Source organism: Cheilinus undulatus, linkage group 20 (genome assembly GCF_018320785.1).
Source record: "Cheilinus undulatus linkage group 20, ASM1832078v1, whole genome shotgun sequence".
Lineage (NCBI taxonomy): Eukaryota > Metazoa > Chordata > Actinopteri > Labriformes > Labridae > Cheilinus > Cheilinus undulatus.
Genome location: NC_054884.1, coordinates 14,174,503 through 14,198,179, shown reverse-complemented (window position 1 = coordinate 14,198,179; position 23,677 = coordinate 14,174,503). Strand labels below are relative to the sequence as shown.

General features: G+C 38.9%; 1 protein-coding gene across 1 annotated transcript in view; it reads right to left on the bottom strand.

The window, feature by feature from the left end:
* Nucleotides 1-1,282: 1,282 nt before the first annotated feature.
* shisa8b (shisa family member 8b) overlaps nt 1,283-23,677 on the bottom strand; it is a 58,681-nt gene continuing 36,286 nt past the window's right edge. Inside the window, exons 4-5 of the mRNA XM_041816528.1 lie at nt 14,341-14,454; nt 1,283-1,845 (exon numbers count right to left, since the gene is read on the bottom strand). Of these exons, the coding sequence (XP_041672462.1) occupies nt 1,283-1,845; nt 14,341-14,454 (677 nt within the window). The remainder of the gene's footprint in view (nt 1,846-14,340; nt 14,455-23,677) is intronic.

Sequence of the window (23,677 nt, the reverse complement as noted above, 5' to 3'; positions counted from 1 at the left end):
TCCCAGCTTTTTTGGAATTGGGGTTTGTAATAAAAAGCTATTTTCAACTTAAAATTACTGCAATACAGATACCAGTTCTGTTAGCCTGTTAATGGCAGATTTAATCATGTATTAGCATCAAGCTAACAAACTGATGTATTGTCACAGGCAGCAAAGCAGCGAAGTTAGCATAAGAAGTGGTTAGCTCAGCTATGTTCAAAGGAAACAGAATCTTCCTAAGCACCTCTAAATCGTTGAAAGTAATAGGCAATAAGTTCTTTTGTCTATTTTATGAAGACAAACTATCCCTCATTTTGTTTGGCTATCACTAAGCTAACTGAGTGTAGCAATTGTTAGCTTAGTAATTGCTAACTCTTCCTTAGCTGTTGCTAGCCTGCGTTAGCAGAAGCTTTATATGACACACCAACTGGTACAAATCTTCTCATCTTATTGTAGGTAAAATGGGTTATATCTGAAAATGTAAAACTATTTCTATTAGGGAGAGTGTAAGACAAAGCTCTGGAAGGTTTTAAAGGGACATTTTGTCCTTTTGGCAATAAAGCTAAAAGATTGGTGTACCTTTGAATTCAAGTAATTTGTCACTAGAGTCTAACATCTGTAGGAAAGCCAAGTGGATGGATCTTAAAGGTTAGAAGCTACATTTACATAAAATTCAGCAACAAATGCCAAGAGCTGCATGGTTGCACCGAATGTACAGGTCACGCCACAAAATAGTAGCTCTGGCTTCAGTTTTTGATGGTACCAGGCTCATTATGGAATGTTATTAACAACCAAACTTGACAGAGAACCAGCTTGGTATTTTCAAGCTCCAGATGACCTTACAGTAACTATTACTCGGCTAACACACGCTCACTGTACATTCCTGTCAAATCTAACAGGAAAATAACATTAAAACCTTCACTGCAGACTAAATGAAGGTTGGTAGCTGCTCCGAGAGCTGGTGTAGGTAAGATTTCTGTTCTGTTCTCATGTTTCTTTTCCTTTAACCCCTGTTTTAATCACAAATCCATGGTGTAATGCCAAAGCTGCAGATGTCGAACATCGGTGACGGTTGTTTTGGAGCCTGAGAGTGGTTTTAAGCAACCTTGTTAGATTTCCTAACAAAGGATCTTTGAGTGGTGATTCTTTGCTGTTTTCCCTTTAATCTCCACTTTCGTACGCTTCCCTTTTCATCGAGTAAATTAGAAGGTCTCATCATTTGGGAAAACTGTCCCAAACTCTGGCACTGAGACTTAATAGTGTTTTAAACATTGCAGTAAGCTGCTCTGTGAAGCTGTGGCCCTTAGACAGTCACTTCAGTCGTACTGTGGGTGGAGTAGCTCTTTTGTCTTGTGTGGTGGTAGTAGGATGGTTGAGATGGATGTTGAGAAAGATGCTGTCCCTGACCATGCTGCCCATGCCTTGCCCCCTCCCTGGCTCCTCGATACATCCCCCCGTAGGGCTGGCTAAAGAGGTCCGGCATGTTCTCTATGCTCTGCTGCCTGCGGGTCGAGTAGAACTGTCTGCGGCTGGAGCTGTGCATGGAGGAGGAGGAGGTAGTGTGTGCAGGGGCAGAGGTCTGCCTGTGGACATGTCGGGCGGACGGCTCCCAGGCTCTGAAGGCCGAGGTCGAGAGCATTGGGTGCGTGGTGGTTTTGGGAATGTGCGGGTGCTCCAGATGGCTGGGTGGGATAGAGATGGAGAGTGGGGCTTGGAGGTCGTGGTGCGCTGACACATGCTGGTGCATGTAGGACTTCTCTTTGGGCTGTACGGGCACAGGCTGGAAAGCAGGAGGCGCCACTGGCTGGTAATGGGAGAAGTCCATGAGTGGGAAGCTCTTGTAGTAGCTCTTAGATGCGCTGTGAGCTGGAATGAAAACAGAAGTATGTGAGTTCAGTGACTGTTAAAGAGTAACATCTGAACGAAACATTTATCAGTGAGTTATCAGTGAAGTTAACTGCATTAATATTTATTCCAGTTAATTGTAAAACAAGAGTCTTTTGCTCTTCAGCCCATCCACAGGTGGAGTTCAGTGCTGTCAGGACAGGACCATTGATGTCTAAAGGATGACTCAATGATCTGCTGACCTGGGCAATTCAAAGAAGAAACTGGAGCACAAGTCACTTATTGTTAAGTTTCATTGTGCACCTTGTTTACATCAGTCAATGATCCTACCTTTTGACTGATGAAAATGTAAGTCCTTTGTACCTTTTAGATTTGCATTAAGTGACTTGTGTGCTCTCGTTTGTTCTTCATCAGCATCTCATTGAATTCTTTCAATAAAATTGCAGTTCCTCTAATGGCCACTTGAGGCTGAATCCCAAAGGAAGTCATTATTAAAAACTACACTAGCTTAAATTCATTTGAGAAACAAACCAAACATTTTTTTATAAGACCAGTTAACCATGGCAACAACTTAACCCTCCTTTGCAATAATTATCTATTTCACTGCTGAAGTTAATGAAGTTGTTTTTTTACTACAGAGGATTTGAATGGGGAAATTAACTTTCAGTACCATGGCAGGTGAAAAGTGGGTGGTCAATGTGGTGATGAAAGCTGGAACCACACAGATCGCATGCTACCAGATCAGCCAAAAGCAAACATCTGCAGTAGCCAATTTTTAACCAATACATGGCAGTAAATTTGTATGTATCCAGCATAAAATATTGAATTTAAATACTTTGTATACAACTGTCAAGATTTGGAATACAAAGTGTCCCGGTGGTCTAGTTTCTCATTAAGAATTTTTATTTCTAGGGCATGGATTTTTTTTATTCCCAACTTTTAAATCCACTTAGACCAGATATAATTTTTTTGTGTACGTACACCCTCTAGACCTGAGACAATGTCAGTGTGTTTTAGATAATCCTTTTTGTTTTCAAGACATTTGGCTGTCACATTGTAGTGTGATCTGGTAAAATGCACGCTGAGGCAGATGGGATCAAAAACATCTTGCTCTCAGCCTCTTTGACTTCCATGGAGAAAAGTTGAATGATTAAATGTTTTAGTGACAAATATGTTGGCTACATCAGTATTTTGAAAATTTATCTTTGGGCATTTTGTGTCTTTATTAGAGAAGAACGGTGGATAGAGTTGGAAACAAGGCCAAGAGTGGGGGAGAGACATGCAGTAAAGGGCCTCAGGCCAGATTCCAAGGCAGTTATAAAAGTTAAAACCAATGTTTTTTTTTTAACTTCTAAATGCTTATTTTCCACTTGGCATGGTGCACATTGAACTAAGATGACAATTATTTTTCTTTCTCGCCATTGATATGTATGATTTTGATATGCCCCTCAAGACATTGTAGCTTTTTTACTGTAGCCTTTACCTCTAACATAAGCCGCTGGGTTTAATTATGTAATCAGAAAGCTAATTAAGAAGCCATTGGCACTGACTGTTACACTTTATATCTTAAGGCCAGATCCTATCATATTTATCCACATATTTCCTCTTCTTGCTGCAGAAAGAATCATGGCAGTGGGCACAATGTAAATCTTGGTTCTTCACAAAACAGTGGGTGAAACTGCAATGAGGAGCCGCTTATTTAAGCTACGCTAACGTTTATGTCACCCTCAAAAAGTTATAATCTCATCAATTACTTTAAGGATTATAATGTTTTCATTTCATATAGTAATTATAGCCAAAGACACAAACGAAGCTAAAAGTTAGGATTAACAAAAATAATCCTTTAATTTACTGTAGTCTGCTATGTTTATAACCCTTTACAATTAGGCCGGTTAAGTAAACACGTTCTATTTTCAGCCTCTTTAAACTTGTTTATACTTTAGAGTCATTTTCAATTTGTCACAGTCTGATGCAGCAGTGAGTCACCACAGAAATAGCCTAAAATGAACTGCCAATGTGCAAACACAGAGTCTGTCATTTTAGGAACACAGAAGACTGAATCACACTTAATCCCTGATGCATTTATGAGGACCTCCCGGCTCCAAACTGTCGGCAGCGTCCCCTTCTCTTAACCAGCTAAGTATTTTCAAAAGTTTTAAAGGGAGACTCTGGAACTTTTAGAGAAGACGGTACAGTTTTTTTCTTCCTGCTAATGGAAACTTGAATGCTTAAGCAGTAAAACCAACACTTGCTTAATTTAATACACTGAGGGGCTCTGCTGCTTCAGCTCACTTGGTCTGGTGTGGCCTGTAGCTTAACGTGGCTAATGTTAGGTAATGTTTGCTGTTTTTAGTCACTCTCATACTGTTGAAGCAGTTTCCATTGAACTAGAAATGTTACTTTGGTGATTTTCATCAGATATGTTTGTCTATATGCTGAATGCTTGCAGGGGGAAAAAAACACTTTTCCAAATAAGTGACCGCCCCTGAAATCTTCCTGAGTTAGTTGCTGAGGGGGAACAATGCAGAAGCAGCAGTCAAAACATCATAGTCTGAAGCTATGAAGATTTTTTTTTACCATTATATCAAATGCTGTCTGTAGTTTCACACATTCACAGTGAGTACCAATATTGTAAAATAATTTACTGATGAACATAAAAGTTGAGGCAGTTTCATTACAAGACATATACATTGTGTCAGTTGTTATACAGCAGGAAGTTTCATATGTCTACTGCATGGGATATATTTTTCATTAATCTACAGTAATCCATATAAAGTGTTGGGTAGGGCACGACTTTTCAAACATTTCTTGGAAGGTGATTGGACGAATGTTCTGTCACATTCATCATAAACCAAATCAGAGTGATGAGACAGAATGAGGTTATAGGCATGTGCAGTTCTGGTACATTACATAAACTCAGCAGGCAGGCAGGCAGGCGCTGTTGAAGTTTTTTGAAGGGTTGAGCTTGTTGGTAGATAAAACTCATGCCAAGGCCAGTGAAAGAAGTGCAAAAACCTCTTTTCTGCTATGAAGAGCTTTCGGTCTGGTTCTTTGCTCAAATTTTAATAAAAAAAATGTAGCCCAGTTTGGATAAGACTGCCACTGTAGCTACATCTTAGCTAATCACTCCACCAGCAACCATTGTACACTGGCATATGGTATAATTTAACCACACCTGTAACTATCCCAAACTCATGCTGAAGCAGGTCGGGAGAAGAGTGAAAAACATCTTTAATGCCATGAGCAAGATTCAATGCAGTTCTTTGCTCTGCTTCCAATAAAGAAATGCTGTCCAGGTCTAATTAAACTACCGTTATACTATAGCTACATCTGCGCTTATTGCTACACTGGTGGCAGCCATTACTACCTGCTTCCAGTGCAACTAAACCTTGCCTGTATACCGCCTCGTTCTCCAATAAATGTATCTGTACAAGAGGGACAGTAATGCACATTCACTGTTTTCTCATGTGTTTTCACCTCATGATAATGAAAAACATTTATATCATATACCAGTGCACAAAAGTGATTTATCACTAAATCCCCTTTCATGCTGATATCCGGTCACGTACATGAACCCTGCACACTGAGTCTGATGTGTATTGCTTATTTTCATTTGCTGCAAAAAATGATACAGGTGGCAAATTGTTTCTAAGAGAAAAAAAGACTGAATATGATTCTGTTTCTCCTTCACTCCCTAACAAAACACATCGAGTCTGTCCATCTTGACAGAAAGCTTCACAGGACTGCAGCTCTGGTGTCATAATGCTGTGCCAAGTAAGAGAGACTGAGAGCAACTCATACAAATCATACACATACTCAAACATTCAGTCTTCATTATGTGGCTGTGACTACAATCTTTGTCACCACTGACTATGTTCCATGGTTGAAATCCACATAATATAAGGGCAAATCAGAGTCTAAGGTGAGGTTTCAGTGCAAGGGAGGGGTGAGTGAGTAAGAAGGGAGCAGCAAACGCAGTTCTGAATCCTCAATCTCCTGTTAAAATGACTTGAAAAGACGCAAAAAAAAAACAAAAAAAAAACCCAAAACCAAAACCAAAAATGGAACCTGTTCTGAAAAAGAAGTAATAGCGGATGAAAGTTTCAGTGTCTGTGTGTAAACAGGAATAGAACAAGTTGAGCTTGTTTTTCTTTTCAACATGCAAAATTTCCATACAAAAAAAATGGACTCAGTGCAGAGGCCTCAAGACAACTGTAGATGCAAAAGTAGCTGCTAAAGTTAACACAGATAAAATAAAATGCAAGTTAAATGCAAACTTAAGTTTCTGCCTAACATCTGCTTGTAATTTGCTGTTAAGAAAAAAGAATATAAGTGCAAAACAGCAGCGCACAATTTGAAGCAACACTACCATGCTGTGACAAAGTGCGGTGTACCCCATTGGAAGTATTCGGTATTGAACGCTCTAATGAGCTTGCCTCTTCAGGTTCTGCTTTTTGTCTTTAACATGAAATCTAAAGCTGTTTAACTTTGTGATGGAAAAGTGGACATAAATGTAGATCTGGCAAATTGAAGTCAATGATGGAGGGAGTTTTATGCAAATTCATGATGTCAAAAGTATTTTAAAGTTAACTTTTCTGTTGATTCAAAGAGTTGACATGTAGACTAGTTTTAGATTTAGGGCTGTGATCAGGCCCCTGTCTGTGGCCTTTTATATCAACTAAAACTAGACTAAAACTATAAAGGTTAAAATGACCAAAATGGGACTAAAACTAAAGATCATTTTAATCTGAAGACTGAGACTACATTTAAAATAGCTGCCTAAATTAGCACTAGTGTGTAGGCTGCTGTAACAACATGATTGGGTGAAGAAAAAGCATTTCAGTAAGGCTGAGTAAGGACGAGGAGTTTCTGTGAAAGACTGTGCTGAAAATAAAGCAATTATTCAAGAATTATTATTATTCAAGTTTCTCAATAACTGTGTGCCTTACGTTGCAATTTTACTCCTGAGAAGTTATCTTTGTGCTGCTAAATATTTGGTTTCGATGTTTTACAAATCAGTACTTCAGTTTTTCATTTACATTTGTACAATGTTCCAACTTTTTAATAAAAAGAAGACACGCTGCAGGACAAAATAATGAAGAAAAGTAAACTCTTTGGGAATATTAAATGTTCGCTCACAGATGCAGAAAAAAGGCTCACATTTTCTCTAAATTGAAGATATTTTTGTCCATAAAATTAAAAAAGTGTTTGTTAATAACGAGTGTAAAAGATAAGACAGAGAGAAAATGAGAAGGAGGTGGAGGACAGTCAGGAGGAGAGGGAGGGTTTGAAGAAGATCAAAGGGGAAAGCTGGTGATTTATGTATTTCCAATTGGTGTTTCCCCTCAGGTGAACATGAGCAGCACTCCTCCTCTGTGCTGTATGAGCGGGCAGAAGGCAGAGTGAGCGATAAACGGGGAGAAACTGAGGGTTGCAATGGATATGGAGGTAAAGGTATATGTGTGTCAGAATGAAAGGACAAAATGTAGCGATGATGGTTTATAAATACCCTCGCCCTCAGCTCAGAGTTTGCACGTGTGAGTAGCGTGTGTGTGTTTGTGTGTCATGAGCTAGCATGAATGTCACCAAGAATTATTTAAATAAACTTAAATCCGAGGTCAGTGCCGCTAGCTTCCTGGCGACATGAACGATAACCTTGTCCCGGTGTGTGTTTTCATCATCTTTGGTCCAAAAGTGAGTGAGTCACAGGCCACCAACAACAGCTGTTTTTGTAAAGGTTATTTTTAAACAGGTAGATTAATCTAATTCAAGTTTAGAAATACAAGCATTACAGCAAGATTCACCCTCTTCAAAACCTGATGGTGCAATTAGCTGATGAGGACACATTTGTCAACAACATGCATTTTGCATCAGTTTTTCAAGGGTTTCTGAATTCACTGGGTGCAAAGGTGAGACCCTTTAACAGGTACTGAATTATGACTTAACAGGAAATTTTAAAGAGAGTTAAAAATATTATTTGAAAATGGAGAAATGTGAGTGATTGAGTGTATGTCATGGTGCTTATGTAAACTAAGTAAGTTTTAGTCATCAAAGACCTATTTTTGTCTTGTCTTATTCTAGTCTTTCTCATGTAAAAGTGTGTCAACAAACATTTTAAGACATAGTTTAGGTTGACAAAATTAACACTGGATAAGTGTTGAGTTTACATCAAGCAAGAACTTAATATAAACTCAATGTTGTGGTTTTTTCTTTTTCTGTTGGAGACAGTGTCTCTCTCTCGCTCACTGCAGGCTCATTGGTGAGGGCAGGAGCACTGGGCAGTCATGGCTGCAGCTTGTTAAACAATGCAGCTGCAGCTAATCCTAGGCAATCGATTGGGGATTTTCCTCTATGACTTTTGGCCATGCTGATCCAAACCAAGCCGTACTGATTTACTTCTTCATCACAGTTTGGCCACGGCTATGCCATGCCCAGAACGGTCCTGCTCCGGAGAAAGGCCCAAGTGCGCCTGCCTTCCTCCACTGCCGTGACATAACAGCAGTTTGTCATATTTGGGGACCCCTTGCAGTCGTTCTTAGTAGCAACTGCTTCACCAAACTTTGAAATACCTGCTTTGAAATACCAACAGAAGAAGAAGAAGAAACTTTGAAGGAGAAACAATGGGTGCTTCTCCTTTTTATTCCTCTGGTAGAACAAAACAGTGCTTACTGCATTGCAGCTTTTTAATATCATCAAAACGCCAAGAGTTCTAGATGCGTCATCAGATGCATGGTGGTGGTGGTAAAGTCAAAGTCAAACCAAGTAGAGCTAAGCCACTCAATGTAATTAAAAATCCCTAAAGATATCCTTTAATCACCTTGTGTTAAACATTCAGATGCCAGAGTATACAACGGCTTCCAGTGTGGTAACCTGGCTCTTCTCCAACCTTTGATCCAGTGATTTTTGCTAGAAATTTTCAGAGTTCTTTAACTTGTCTAACTTATTTTGTCCTGCTCTGCAGTGCTTCTGTCTCTCTGCCAATGCTTCAGCCAGTCAGTACACTCCCTATGGTTTGAAGTAGGGCTGAACAATTCGTGAAAATAATCTAATTGCGATTTTTTTCTATCAATATTGCAATTGCGATATGATATGTGATTTTTCTTAAGTTCCTGATCTTATGTTTTTGCAACAAACACAAGCAATAAATCATTCTATATTACAACAAACTCAATATTAGATAAACCAGGGTATAACAATTTAGAAAAATATCTAATTTTGATGATTTTGATTCATACTGCAAATTGGATAGGAATTGTTGTATTGAAGGGAGTCGTAATTTTTATGTCATTCTCATATTTAGTGAGAAAAATGTACAAAAAGGAAGGATTTTTGTTGAGTATTCTAAAAAACTGCCACTTGGATGATTGCATGATAAATAACTTAAAACATCTCTGCAGCAAAAGAAGTTTTAAAATTGGCATTTTGACGCAAGTTTTAGGGTGAAGAAATATTGCGCCTTCTGTGATTTGAAAATCGCACCAGGCCATATTGCAATTTAATCTAATTTTCGATTAATTGCCCAGCCCTAGTTTGAAGTATTGTTCTTGTGAAACACACTCCTTTATCCTTACTACCTCGTCCCGTATTCTGCTCCTGGATCCTCGACATATGCTTGTCACAACTGTTTCTTTAATATTAAAACACTAAATCTAATACTTAGATTTAGCAAAAAAACCCGAAACCCCTTCATTTGTTGTTCCTCCCTACAGATGGAAAAGGAGCAGAAGGATAACATAGACTGGGACCAAATGTTATATTCATAGAGTACAATTTTACTCAATTTGAATAAAATTTACTCATACAAATGAAGCTTTGATACAGTTTTGAAAACTTAGAGTGGATTTAAAATCCTATTGTTTAATTTTTTTTAGGTGGACAATGCTTTTGTTGCTTGAAATTGTTAAACCCATTTGACTGTAAACGGCATTGAAGCCATACTAGACTGGAAATCTTTACAAGTAGAGACAGAGTGAGTGATGGAGTTTAAAGAGGTGCTAGCTAAAGGTCAAATACTCTCCTCTTTCCCTCAGAGAGGCTTCTTACCTCCCAGACGTCTTTGTTCTTACACGCTCGCACATGTGTAAAAGTACTGTACACAGTGTGTTGCTGTTGCTTTAGTCACTCTTAACCTTCCACTGACGATTAAGAAAATCCACCTTGACAAGCAGCGATTTGCCTGCGGCTCGGTGGGAGAGGATTTTTTTCTGACCTGGTGCCTGAGGTGTGATGTTCTGTACATTATTACACCTACTTTTCAAGGACAACATGCCTGTGTGGCCTTTGCTGACATAAAAACATTTTGTACCATCACATGTCAGAAACACAGCCACGCTTCCAAGTTTGAAGTTAAAAGATCATAAATACATAGAGGAAAAAAAAGCAGCAAAGCAATGACTAAAAGGACATCACAAATGTAATGTAAGTTAATATGCTTGATGGATCTGTATTCACATCTGATACTGTCAACTGTAAACTCTTCCTAGCCTCTGTGCTATTTTAAAGTTCATACTCAATAGATCAATAGACGTCAAGATTACGTCACCCTGTGGTTGCAGAGAAACAGTGGAGGCAAGTAGAGAAACACAGTGTCAGTGCATGTACTGTAAATTAACCTTGCTCTAAACTTTCAATACATCAAACAGTTTTTTTGTTGTTCATCAAGAGAGAGATGAACGTCTTCAGTATACGTAGATGCTGGATTTGTCCACAAGGCATAATGAAAAGTGACACCACAACATGAAATGTCGTCCCATGACTAAGCCTTAGCTTATCACTGGAAGACAACCTTTGCCAAACACTAACTAGAAGTTATCCAGTTGTCGCCCAGTGAAAGTACATTTGTGGGTCAAGATGAAGTAAAGTGTTGTTTCTGTGATACTGTTATTCACAGAAATGTTAGGAAATAGATGAACACAAGGCCCATTGAACATGACTTCTGACCTATGACATAAAAAATGTCATCAGTTGATCCCATGAGTCACAGTAGACATTTGTGGAAAGTTTGCAGGAAATACCTTGAATTAGTCTTAGACATTTTGAGCATAGAAAGGTCAGCATTTTGACCCCAACCTTTGATAATCTGACACGCCAGATGGATTTGTTTTCACACGTCCATCTAGAAAACCTCCCATAAACAGTGTTTGGGACAGGGCAGGGCCTTTGAAAAAAAAAGGGTGGTTGGATGAACATTCTGTCTGTCATTTTATCTTTACAGGCCAATCAGAGCAACAAAACACGAAGAGTAAACTCCATTCACCCTTGAACTTCATAATGCAAACCGTGGCGAGTGGCGATTGTAGACTTTTGTCGTTTTTGAACAGAAAACAACCCAGTGCTGTTCTTTGTTCTACTTTTAATGAAGCTCTGATAAAACTGTTCCGCCATAATTGCACTGGCCTCTTCTCACTGCTTGCTTACATCATGACTCTGCCGTGCCCAAAAGTACTGCCCCTCGACGCTGATTGGTTCTGTCACTTTCCAAACTGTTCAGATGGGAGCTTTGCAAGATGGCTTTGTCAGTGAAAAAAAAATGGAAACGGGCCAATCAATCTGCTTTGCAAAGTTAAAGCTTTGACTGATGACTCCAGAAAAATGATCCATTCACCCTTGAGTTATAGTATAGTTATAGACATTTGCGCAGGTGTGCCTGGTCTGAGAACTGACTGGACCAATCAGCATCATTTGAGGAGAATGTAGCTATAGTATAGCAGCAGTTTTATCAGAATCGGACCACTATTCTTGATTAAAACTAGAGCAAAGAACAGCAGATGTTTTTGCAATTCTTCCGACCTGCTTCGGTAGGAGTTTGCGATACTAATGTACAGGGTTTAGTTGTACTGTAAGCCAGTTTAAACCATGGCTGTTGCTGATGTAGCGATTAGCTCGGATGTAGAAATATAGCAGCTGTTTTATCAGAGCTGGGCCACATTTCTTTATTAAAACAAGAGCAAAGAGCCTCACTGAAAGCTTATCTTGGCAGTAAAGATACTTTTACATTTCTCCCGACTGGCCCTGGCATGAGTCTTCTCTGCCATCTTGCTCCATGGTAAAGTATTGCAGCGCCCTGTCTGTCGAGCTCAGGTGTCTACTGGAGCTGTGCATGCCTGCTACCTGATTTTGTCTTGTCGCTCTGATTGGCCCATAATGAATAGGAAGGTGGAACTTTTCTCAAGGTTTTTTTTTTTTTTTCAAATGTAGAAACTGTAGTAAATGTACAGTATGTGAAGCAAAACATTGAATTTTTGAATGGCTGAAATCTAACCATTTTCAGTTTGGTTTCTTGTAAATTTTTACTTAAAGCTGTTGTAAATTCACAACTTTTAAAACTTGAAATTTGTAAGTTTCCAGACGTTTAGGAATTGAAAATTTCAAGGTTCTTTGGTCAATTTCAAATTTTTTAAACTCTGAAATTCTGAGTTTCAGTTCTTGTAAATATACGACTTTATAATCTAAAAAAAAATGTGACCTTCATTTGTTAAAAAATGACCTTTTTTTGCTCAAAAATAAACAGATTCTCTTTATTTTTCACCTTTAACATTACAAATACATACAAATACATTATGTTTCTACATTATGTTTCTAATCATGGTTTTTAAAAAGAAATATATATATATATGTACATTTAGTTTTGACAACGTCAGAGCAGACAGGGTCTTATGGGGTGCCCAGACCCTAGATTGGGAACCACTGCTCTAATTGGCCCTCAGTGAAAGTGACAGAACATTCTTCCAATCACCTTCCAAGAATTGTTTGAAAAGTCCTACACTTCCTGAATGCTTTGTATGGTAGGTTTCCCCGATGAATGTGATATGTCCCATGCAATGGATATATGAAACAGTCTAATTGGCATGCCAGGTTATTCAAATCATCCCTAAGATGTCAAGTTCAAGAATTCAAATAAAAGGATGGGCATGAGGCCCAAATAACTTTCTTTTTACCAATGACTTCCAAAATTTTATCGGTTCAACACATGAGTTAAAGTGGACATTTCTGCAAAGTTTGTAGAAAATTTCTAAAGTTTTTTTAAAGACAATGAGCCCAGTAGAATGGCATACTGACCTCAGCTATGGCACAGAAGCATTAACATAAACACACCCAGATAGTCCATTACTTTCTTAAGTTCAGTGACCAATAGCTACCATTTGCTGACTTTATGCCACCATTTTCCAAACCAAGAAAATACATTTTTCAGTCTTACTCCCATCCTGCAAACAAATGCAAATAGTCAGAACACCAAGCATTGTGGGATTTTGTTTGAGAGATTGCTGTTACAGTGTGACTTCTACTTGACATCTACTCTGAAAATAACAAACTGTACCTTTAAAGGGATACTTCAACATTTTGGCAAATTCATCCATTGCCATAATTCCTATAGTCTTAGTAATAGGTTCATTACCTTCAGTTGTCAGTGCAAGCTGTTTTTAGATCGGCTGCTGCCGAGTTCGGACCTGCTGTGCCAACTCACTGTAAGCAGATGGTATTCCAGCTTTCCCTCATCAAACTCATCAAATACACGACCCAACAACTCCAAAACGCTCTTGTGGACAAGTAGTGACCTGCACATTCACCACGCTATGAAATAATAACGTATAATTATGTAACATTACGATGCATGAAGCAAACACTCGGAACTATTTCTTGAGTAAACCACTGGGCAGAGTGACACAGTGCAGCAGCCATGTCTGGAGTGTAGTTCCGGCTTTGCATTTAACTTTAAAACATCTCTGTCTCGTAATGTTCCATGATTATTTCATAGCGTGGTGAATGCACAGGTCACAACTTGTCCATGAGAGCGTTTTGGAGTTGTTGGATGGTGTATTTGATGAGTTTGATGAGGGAAAGCCGGAATACCGTCTGCTTACATTGAGTTGGCACAGCAGATCCGAACTCGGCAGCAGCAATCTAAAAACAGCTTGCACCGACAACTGAAGGTAACTTATCTATTACTAAGACTATAGGAATTATGGCAATGGATGAATTTGCCAAAATGTTGAAGTAACCCTTTAACAACTCTTGTTGTGAAAAACATATTTTAAATATCTGAGTCTTCTATCAAAACTATTGAAAGAATAAAAAATGCATTTCAGGAACCATGACTGGGGAGTAAAGTAAAGATTAATGTGGAATAGTTAAAGAAAAAGTAAAGAGATTTCACAGACACATTGCTTCACAGTTTTCAAGTTTGTCTCAGTAATTTCTTCCTGCCCCCAGAATCTGCCTTTTATGAAATTTAAGTATTATAGAGCTCCGTCTGCAATGACTCAAATACTGAAGCACTGATTTCTTATTTGCCAATACCAAAAAATCTGTCTCAGACAGTTCCCTTGGATTTTCTTCCCCTTGAATAAAGAATCCTTTATCAATCCCAATTGACATGATTACTGATAACACCACAGTGCCAAACAGGATCAGTGTGTTCTCCTCTTAAAGATCAGCTCCACAGCTCCTGCTCTGCGAAAGGTTACCGTGTCAGGTGGTGTTTACATCATTCTGTCTGTGTTAGAATGTCCAGCTTACCCACAGCTTTCAGGGAGGTATACTTGTTGAGTCCCACGGTGCTGTGGTTGCTGTGAGGATGTGGAAGCCCTTGTCCAAACTGCCCGTAAGCCGAGTTATTCAGATGGTGCTGTTCTGGTGACACACAAGCAGTGAGAGAGAGAGAGAGAGAGTAGTTTAGAGATATGATCACAGTATTTTAAGTCTCACCGAGTATGTCCCCCCTTCCTGGTGTCTTATTTTTGCACATTTGTCTCACTTGGCCCTATGTGAAAAAAATCATTGCCCACCCTTGTTTAATCATGAATTAACTGTGATTAACTCAATTTTTGGAAAGCTGAGTTCAATTTCACTAGCCACACCCAGGCCTGATTATTGTCTGAGCTGTTGAATCAAGAAATCCCTTAAATAGAACCTGTCACAGACAAAGTGAAGCAAGCTAAGTGCAACACATCATGCTGCCATCTAAAGAAACTCAGAAACGGATGAGAAACAATGTCACTGACATATTTAAGTCTGGAAAGGGGTACAAAGCCATATCTAAGGCTTTCAGACTCCAGAGCCATTATCCACAAATGGTAAAAACTTGGAACATTGGTGAACCTTCCCGGCAGTAGACGGCCTACCGAAAATTACTCCAAGAGCAAATCAACGACATCCAGGAAGTTCCAAAGAACCCAGAACAACATCCAAAGACCTGCAGACCTCACTTGACTCAGTTAAGGTCAGTGTTCATGATTAAACAATAAGAAAATGGCCTCCATGGGAGAGCTCCAAGGCCAAAACCACTGCTGACCTAAAGAACACAAAGGCTTGTTTCACATTTGCAATAATCATAGATCCACAAGACTTTTGGGAAAATATTCTGGAGAGTGATGAGACAAAAGTTGGACATTTTGGATGTTGTGCGCCCCTTTACATTAAACTGCATTAAACTTTCATAAAAAGAACCTCATACCAACAATCAAACAAGGTGGTGGTGTGTGATGGTCTGGGGCTAAATTGCTGCTTCAGGACCTGGACGACTTGCTGTGATTAATGAAACCATGAACTCTGCTGTCCACCAGGAAATCCTAAAGGAGGATTTCCTGCCATCAGTTCATGATCTTGAGCTCAAGCACACTTGGATTATGTAGAAGAACAGCAGCAAGTCCACCTCTGAATGGCTTAAAAAAACGAAATAAAGGCTTTGGAGTGGCCTAGTCAAAGTCTGGACTTAAATCGGATTGAGATGCTGTGGCATGCCCTTTGACAGGATGTTCATGCTGGAATACCCCTCTTTGTGGCTGAATTATGACAATTCTTCAAGACAGAGTGGGCCAAAATTCCTCTACAGTGATGTGAGACTCAATGCCAGTTATCACAAATACTTGCTTGCAGTTGTCACCATGAGTAGCACAACCAGTTATTAGGTTTGGGTAGCTTTTTTCTCTTAGTGACTTGTAATTATCACTTAAAAACTCTATTTTATATTTACTTGGGTGACTTTTACCTAATATTGACTTTTTTTTGATGATTTGAAACATTTAAGTACGAGAAAATGCAAAAAATAAGAAATCAGGAAGGGAGCAGATACTTTTTCACAGCACTGTAACCCACAGTCATAACTAAAACCAGCTTTTTTTAAAGATTACATAACTGTACTATACATGCCAGACGCAGATGATAAATAAACTTTGAAACTGCTGCCACTGAACCATGTTTTAATAAACCCCGGAGGCAGCCCTGGAGCAATGATGAGCCATGCTGCCTTACTGGACGACACTTTCTTCCTTTAAATGCATTCTGTGCTACCCTGTCTCCTTCAAGTACACAAAATAGCGCACACACAGCAGACTACACATGGCAGCCTTATTATAATTTGCCTGCAGCCTAAAATCCAACAAGCCTCCTGTAGGATTGCTAACCAAAGCTTGCAGTTATTTCTAGTAAGTGAAAACAGAATTAGAATACATTTACTTACTCAGCGAATCAAAATGTAGCTGTGAGTTTGACACATGGGCTCTCTGGGAAATAAAAATGAGGATAAAGTCATGTTATAGAGCACTGATCATCAACTGGCGGCCCAGGGGCCAAATCAGGCCCCCCAGAGCTTCCTGTCCAGCCCCCAGAAGATCATTAAATTCAGAAAAGCAGTAAAAGAAGATGATGTGGTTTTAAAAGTATCTTTTCGCTTTAAATGTCTGCAGCTGTTAAATCCACCCAAAGGCAATTAGTATTTAAATAGTTTTAGAATGACTTCACATTTGATCTGTTTTTACAAAAATTCAATTGTCAGCCAGTAGTAAATATTTTAAAAAATGTGTTTAAACTGGCAAAAATGGCCAGATAAAGTGGTGAAAAGGGGTTAAAGAGTGGCAAAAATGGGCGATAAGATCCAAATGGGTTGTGGAGTGGCACAAAGGGACAAAAACTTGCAGGAAAAGTGGCGAGAAGAGGTTAAAATGTGGCAAACCATTAGTATTTAAGGATAAGAGGGGCAAAAAGTAAATCAAAAATGGGTGAAAAGTGGCAAAAATGGTGACAAAAGTAATGAAAAGTAGCAAAAATAGACAAAAAGAGGCAAAAAAAAGGAAAAAGGAGGGATAAGACAGGCAAGAAAAGTGGTTTAAAGGAGTGAAGGAATGGCAAAAAGTTGGGTTATAGAGGCAAAAATGGTAAAAAGTATCAAACATGGCTTAAAAGTGGCAAAATAGTGCAAAAATAGCCAATGGAAAAGTAGTAAAAAGGCAGGAAAGTGGGTTAAAAAGTGATTAAAATCAGAAAAAATGCCAAAAATTTGTTAAAAATGGCAAAACAGAAAAAATAGTCAATGACAAAGTAGAGAAACTGCAGAAAAGTGGGAGAAAGAGTGATAAAATAGCAAAAATGGGTTAAACATGGCACAAAATGTTGCAGAAATGGCAGAATGAAGCAGCAAAGTAGTGAAAAGTGTCAAACATGAGTTCATATTGGTACTAAATCATAATTGTTGAGAGCCAGTTCTCCGGGATTTTCAGGAGCCCAGCCAATTCTGTGGGCATGCCTGTCTCCTTGTGGTTTACAGTGTTATATATTGGGATATATCTCACTGGTAATGCCTAAAAATTTCCTGGGATTTGAAAGAAAATACAAATACTAATAAAATAATATGTCAATCAGAACAAAATATAGATTTAATTTTTCTTTATTTGGAAGTCTGGCCCCCACAGACTCTGTCAAGAATAAATCTGGCCCTTAGGCAAACATACTCGATTACCCCTGTTATAGAGAAGTCAGAAATTAATCAAGCATAACATTCAACCACTAAAACTAATTTTTCTGTTCAGAAATGCAAGTAAATAACTATAATTTGACATATTAATCAAGAAATAATAATGTGCTTTGTTGTAAATCAGTAGATTTGAAAATTCATGGATAACAATAATAATTATATTTTAGCATTAAAAATATCATTTGGATTAAAGAGCTTCTATATACTGGCGTATTAACCATTGCAGAAACATAAAAAATGATTTTGGTAATTACCAGTGCTGTTAATTTAGGGCAGCTGTGGCATAAACCTTACTTTGGTTGATGGTCTAGTAAATTTGTTAAGCACTGTACATTTAGCAATGACTTAAAATTAGAAAAGGACAGATCTGTTGATTGGTTGACATTTTTATGATAAAGCAAACATGCAATTCAAAAAGAGATAACTTAAAGGGATAGTACATTACTTTTTGAAGTGTTGCAGTATGAGAGACTTGTCAGTAGTGGGTACATTAGCCATTGGAAATGTCAGTCAGCAGATATAATTTTTTCTTTTTTATGACAAAGTTATCCGAATTGCATGAACAAAACAAAGCCTTAACATTTACCAGTTGATCTTTAAGGGCCACCTTGTAAAGTGGAGAACAATGTGGGGTAAAAATGGTCAGTTTATTATTATTAGTTTTTATTTGGCTTTTGTTGAATTTGGATGAAACACTAGTTAGTCTCAAGTTGAGCTTGTGTAGATGAATGTGCACACTGGCCAGACGTTAAAATGGATGTTTTTAATCCCAAAAGCATTTTGGGCACCCTCAGCTGTAACTTTGAACTAGTGACACAAAGTATGTATTTAGAGTAAAATCTAATCCTTTCTTGCCTGGATGCTTGTGGCTTTCAGCCAGTCTGTCCCAGCTAAACGAACCGTAGTCAATGAACTATGGAACAAACTGACTGAGAGAGAGAAACCCAGCTATTAGCATTAATGAAGTCTACTAATGGCAGCTGGCACACTAGGTTTTAGCCCCAGGAATAGATGGACACACATAGTGCTCATAGAGGTCCACAAACACGTGCTCACACAGGATTCCTGAGGCCATTCTGATTTTGGATGAGAGCAACAACATACGAGGTAAAGAGCAGCATTGATTTTAAGAATTAAACTTAGATTCTGGTGTCTATCAGAGCTCTTTGAGTGATAAACAAACAGATCTTCTGACTCCTTGAAACAATCATGGTCTTTACTATGTATGAGTAAAGCATCTGAAGCTGTTAAATGATCAAAGACAGAATTCCAACAGCTGTAGTTCCTCAAATGTCCACTAGAGACAGACTCCCAAAATGAGTCAACTTCCGTTATACCTATGTTTAATTACCCAACTTTTCATGCTGCTACAATGCAGGATTTAGATTTCTATAGCTAATGTGGTCACATGAGACAACAAAAAGTGACATTATACATCAAAAAGCTCTAGGTATCTTATGACTATGACTATGAAACTGAAAATGAATTGGGATAACTCAGACATGAGCTCGAGGCTATCAGCACCACTTTAACAGCTTTTCTCCCTCTCGTTGTCATGAAAATGCTTTAAAAGTAAATACACCTTTTTGGCAGATAAAACTTTTAGGGTACTGGTTGGATTAAAATGACAACTCAATCCCAGACAAAAGTGATGAGTGAGTTTTGAAGCCAGTTCTCTCTTTAATGTGAACAAAGGGAGCTGGCACCTTTTTTTTAGAGCTGGTTTCCTTTTTGTTGTTGTTTAACAGACATTAAAAAGCAAAAATGTCACCAAATGAAGAGCTGTTTGGGAGCCAAAATACTGACTGTTATGACTGAACTGAGCCAAATGATCTGGATCTCTAAAATGAGCTTTGAGTCCCATCAATACGACTGAGGCTGGATGGACATAAATAAAGCCATGCCTTTGTTTACTGAGGGAATACAGCACAGTCCTCTGTGCACCGTATTAAGGCTGCAAACTGGTCTGTGAAATAACAGAAGAGTCAATACATTCAAAGGTAGATGCACACACACACACACACAAATGATTTGAAACTCTAAATGGAGCCACACTCCCTATCATCAGGAGCAAAACTTGATATATGTTGATTACATCAACTTATGCATGCCAGTACTCATAGTTCCCACACTACTAAACCAGTCCGGATGATGACCTCCCAGACCACATCAGTGGGTATCAAATCCTCTTCAGTACACATTGAGGTGCATTCACATCTTGCATGGAATAACCAGCTGGTATCTGAAGGTAAATGATGCATTGCAAACCATCTACTGTATTCTGCTGATACCTTGTTGCCACAAAAGTAAAATATGGAACAAACCCTGTTATGCAAGTCATCTCTTTATCTGCATAAGTGTATGTGTTCTGTATTCTGTATATGACATGGGGAGAAAAATCAGGGATATGATAATTCATTACATTGTCTCTTTTTTGTGAATTTCTGTAGCTTGTGGAGCACTTTGTAATCAAGTGTTTAAAAAAGAGTTGTACTTTCTTAATTATACCTGTGACTGAATGCTGAGAAAACACTGAACAAGGGAAAAATTAGGAACACCCTTTGCTGCAAGCTCAGTCACTTTAGAAGAAGAAAAGTGACACAAAGGTGATGAAAAAAGACATGAAGTGAGCAACTGAGAGAGAGGGAGAGAGACATGCAGGATAGCGCAATGTTCTGGAGTAAATTAGAAAATGATCCTGTAGCCAGAGGGTTGGAGAAATGTCAAGAGTTAGTCCTTACTGTAACAACATTTACACTTACAACTCTGATCCTCTACCTTAATCACCGCTCACATACACATCTACTACGCCATAGCTTAAGTCGATAAGCTCTGCAGGATGTGTGTATGTGTGTGTTCAGTGGTGCTGACCCTTCTGCATTTGCCAGATTAGCGGATTATGATGAAAAAAATCCTCCATAGACTGTCATCATCATCATCATCATCATCATCATCTCTTCTTTCATCATCAGCAGCATCGTCTAATACCCACTTCATCCTCATCATTTATTGTTCATCTTTACGTTATTGAAGCAACTAAAGATGATAATATGACACATAAGAACTGTATATTCAAATGGATTTCAAAGATGCTGTCAGATCTAATAACTAGATAACTTAAATCTCTTCACTGGTGAAAAAATAACTGGTTGATTTGACCCTTTTATACCATTTTCTTGTCTTTAGATTTATACAGTACAGTCAAAACTGTCTCTGTCTTGTATCTTGCTCTATTCTATCTTTTAAATAAAGCTTGCATGTATTAAAATTGAGAAAAAAAGTCAGTCTGTAAAGACCAATACACACCAAAGATTTGCAACACAACTAAACTATTTTAGACTGATGCAGGGGAAAGCTGCAGCAGTGTGAACTGAGCTGTTGCAGCCTTGATCAGGTCAGCTGATGGTGCTACCTGCAATTCAGTTTGTCAAGTCAGCAACAAGGGCTGCACGACGGTGCAGGGCTAGCGCTGTTGCCTCACGGCAAGAAGGTTCCTGGTTCGCTGCCCAGTTAAGGCCGTTCTGTTCGGAGTTTGCATGTTCTCCTCATGCATACGTGGGTTCTCTCTCCCCCCACCAAAAAACATGCTTATCAGGTTAAAGCTGGAGTATGTAACATTCAATGAGAACCATATAGAATCAACTCTACTCCCCCTCCCTTCCTGTTCTTCTCCATGTTTGGGCTCCATAGCTCCGCCCCTCTTCTCACACAGCTCTTTGCGAATGTGCATGTCCGCTGAATTGAATACTGACGCAGCAAAGCTCTCGTGGAGTGAATTTGCTCTGCTTTTCCACTGAAATCACTGGCTGAATTACAGGTTAGAAAACACTTTGTCTCACAAGAACAAATTCTACATAGGACTGAAAACCACTGGTAACTCAGCCATTGTATCAACTTCTCGCTGAGCTGAGGCACAAGTGCACCTACTTCAGCAGCCAATAGGAATGCTCCCTCCATCCTGAGCATGATTGGCTGCAAGTATTAGCCTCCTTATTGGCTGGAGCATCATCCCTTGCTGGTTTTCCTCAAGTGAGAGTGCAGCGCGAGAAGGCATTGCAGAGGTGTGGTATTCTTTTAGATGGCTTTAATAACAAGACCCTGACTGATGGTGTTGTTTTTGTGGGCATACAACACTAAAAATAAATCGCTTACTGCAGCTTTAACTGTTGACTCTAAATTAGCTGTGGGTGTGAGCGTGCCTGGTTGTCTTTCTCTTTATGTCAGCCCTGCGATTGACTGGCAACCAGTCCAGGATGTACCACACCTCTTGCCCAGTGACAGCTGGGATAGGCTCCAGCCCCCCGCGACCCCTAGGGGATAAAAGTCGGGAACAAATGGTTTTGGAGTGTAAGGCACATCAGGTGTTTCAACAGCCTGCCATTGCCTTACAGTCCAGAGAGGAAGTCAACTGGTCATGCTGGATTGATAGTGGTACTCTCTTGGTAAAGCGTTTGCTCTGCTTGTTGGAGGCAACATTAACTCCTCTAAATAACCAGGGATAATCAGAAGAAAATGCTAAAAGACTGTAAGCAAACTGACCAATGCGTACGAATGTTTTGGAGGTAGAGAAAAACTTGCGATACACACAGTGAGGTGGTGAATTTTCGCCTGTTTGTTTCGCCATCATAAAAATTAATTTCACAAAATAATAGACTTTATTCCACAACCCACATCATATGTAGCAGTTTCATTTTTTGCATGCTTAATGAGCCCCATCTTTTTTGAAAATCCTCTATTCCATCAGCAATTAGACTTTATAATTCTACCGTAAACAGATGAGAGAAACTCCAGACAATTGAATTTCCCTGCGGGGATAAATAAAGTTATTGTATTGTATTGTATCTTACCTCCTAATATGAAAATATGTGAATACTTATTTTATAAAAACCTGCCATATTCTCGAAGTCTTACCTTCTTTCTCTCTGGTCACAGGTGGCCAAACCTTAACGTCATCATTTGATGTGCAAATCCACACACCAAGAAGTGAGAAAAAAAAATGCAGACCATAGCAAACATTTCCTTGTTATTTATATGCATTTTCATTCATAAATGAGCTTTATTGTTTAAGGCTGAATGTAGGCGTGCAATGTAACAGGGGCAGATCTATGCAGGCACATTTCCAGGTGGATCAGGATTTATAAAGAGAACATTTTGTGAAGATGTGTGTGGGCACAGATTTTTTAAATCCTGAATTATTTTTAGGTGTACGTCATTTCTGAGGTTTGGGCGCACATACACTTTTAGTCCGGATTCTACACGCTGTCTTATAGATAAGACCCCAGTTCAGTTTTATTGACTCTTGTAACTGCTTGCAATGAGCTGCTCTTTGCCCTGGATATATCACCCTGCTTTATCTTTATCTGTATCATCATGATAATGTGTAAAATTAAGCTGTATTCCTGCATGAAGGCGGTTCATGACTAATTCCCTTTAATAAAGATGCTCCACGCACAAAAATGCTGGGATATCTGCAGACAACAGCGTTCTTTCAACTGACAAATTTAACAACAGCCTTGAATTTCCCATGTGATAGCTATAATAGCAGACAGAGGGGATGGGTATCAGGCTGAAGTGTCTGGATGAAAAATTTATTCAACAAAAGATCTATATTAATATTTCAAAATTTACTGTAAGATCTCAGCTAAGGAACTATTCAGCATGAAACAAATGTCTGTTCACGTTTATCTGTTTGCTACATCCAAAAACCTGGTGTTGGCTGTTAAAAAACTGAATTTCTGTTCACCTGGCCTAATGATGTTGGACTCGTGCATAGGATTTTTAAGAATCTAATTCTGCAGATGCATCTTGCAAGTCTCCCGTCTTAAACTATTGTGCACTATTTGAGATTAGACGGAGCAAACAGTTTCATTTAAGTAGGATGGGGAGATAGCTAGGGGTGTGGTTTAATTTTACGGCAAGTCTGTCAACAATGGTGATCCGTGTAGCAATTATCTTGGATGTAGCTATAGCAGCAATTTTATCAGAAATGGTCCAGATTTCTCTGTTATTCTCCCGACCTCAGCATGATTTTGGGATAGTCATGGGCAGAGTTTAGTTGTACTGTTGGCCAGCATTTAATGGCTGCCATCAGTAAACTCAGATGTA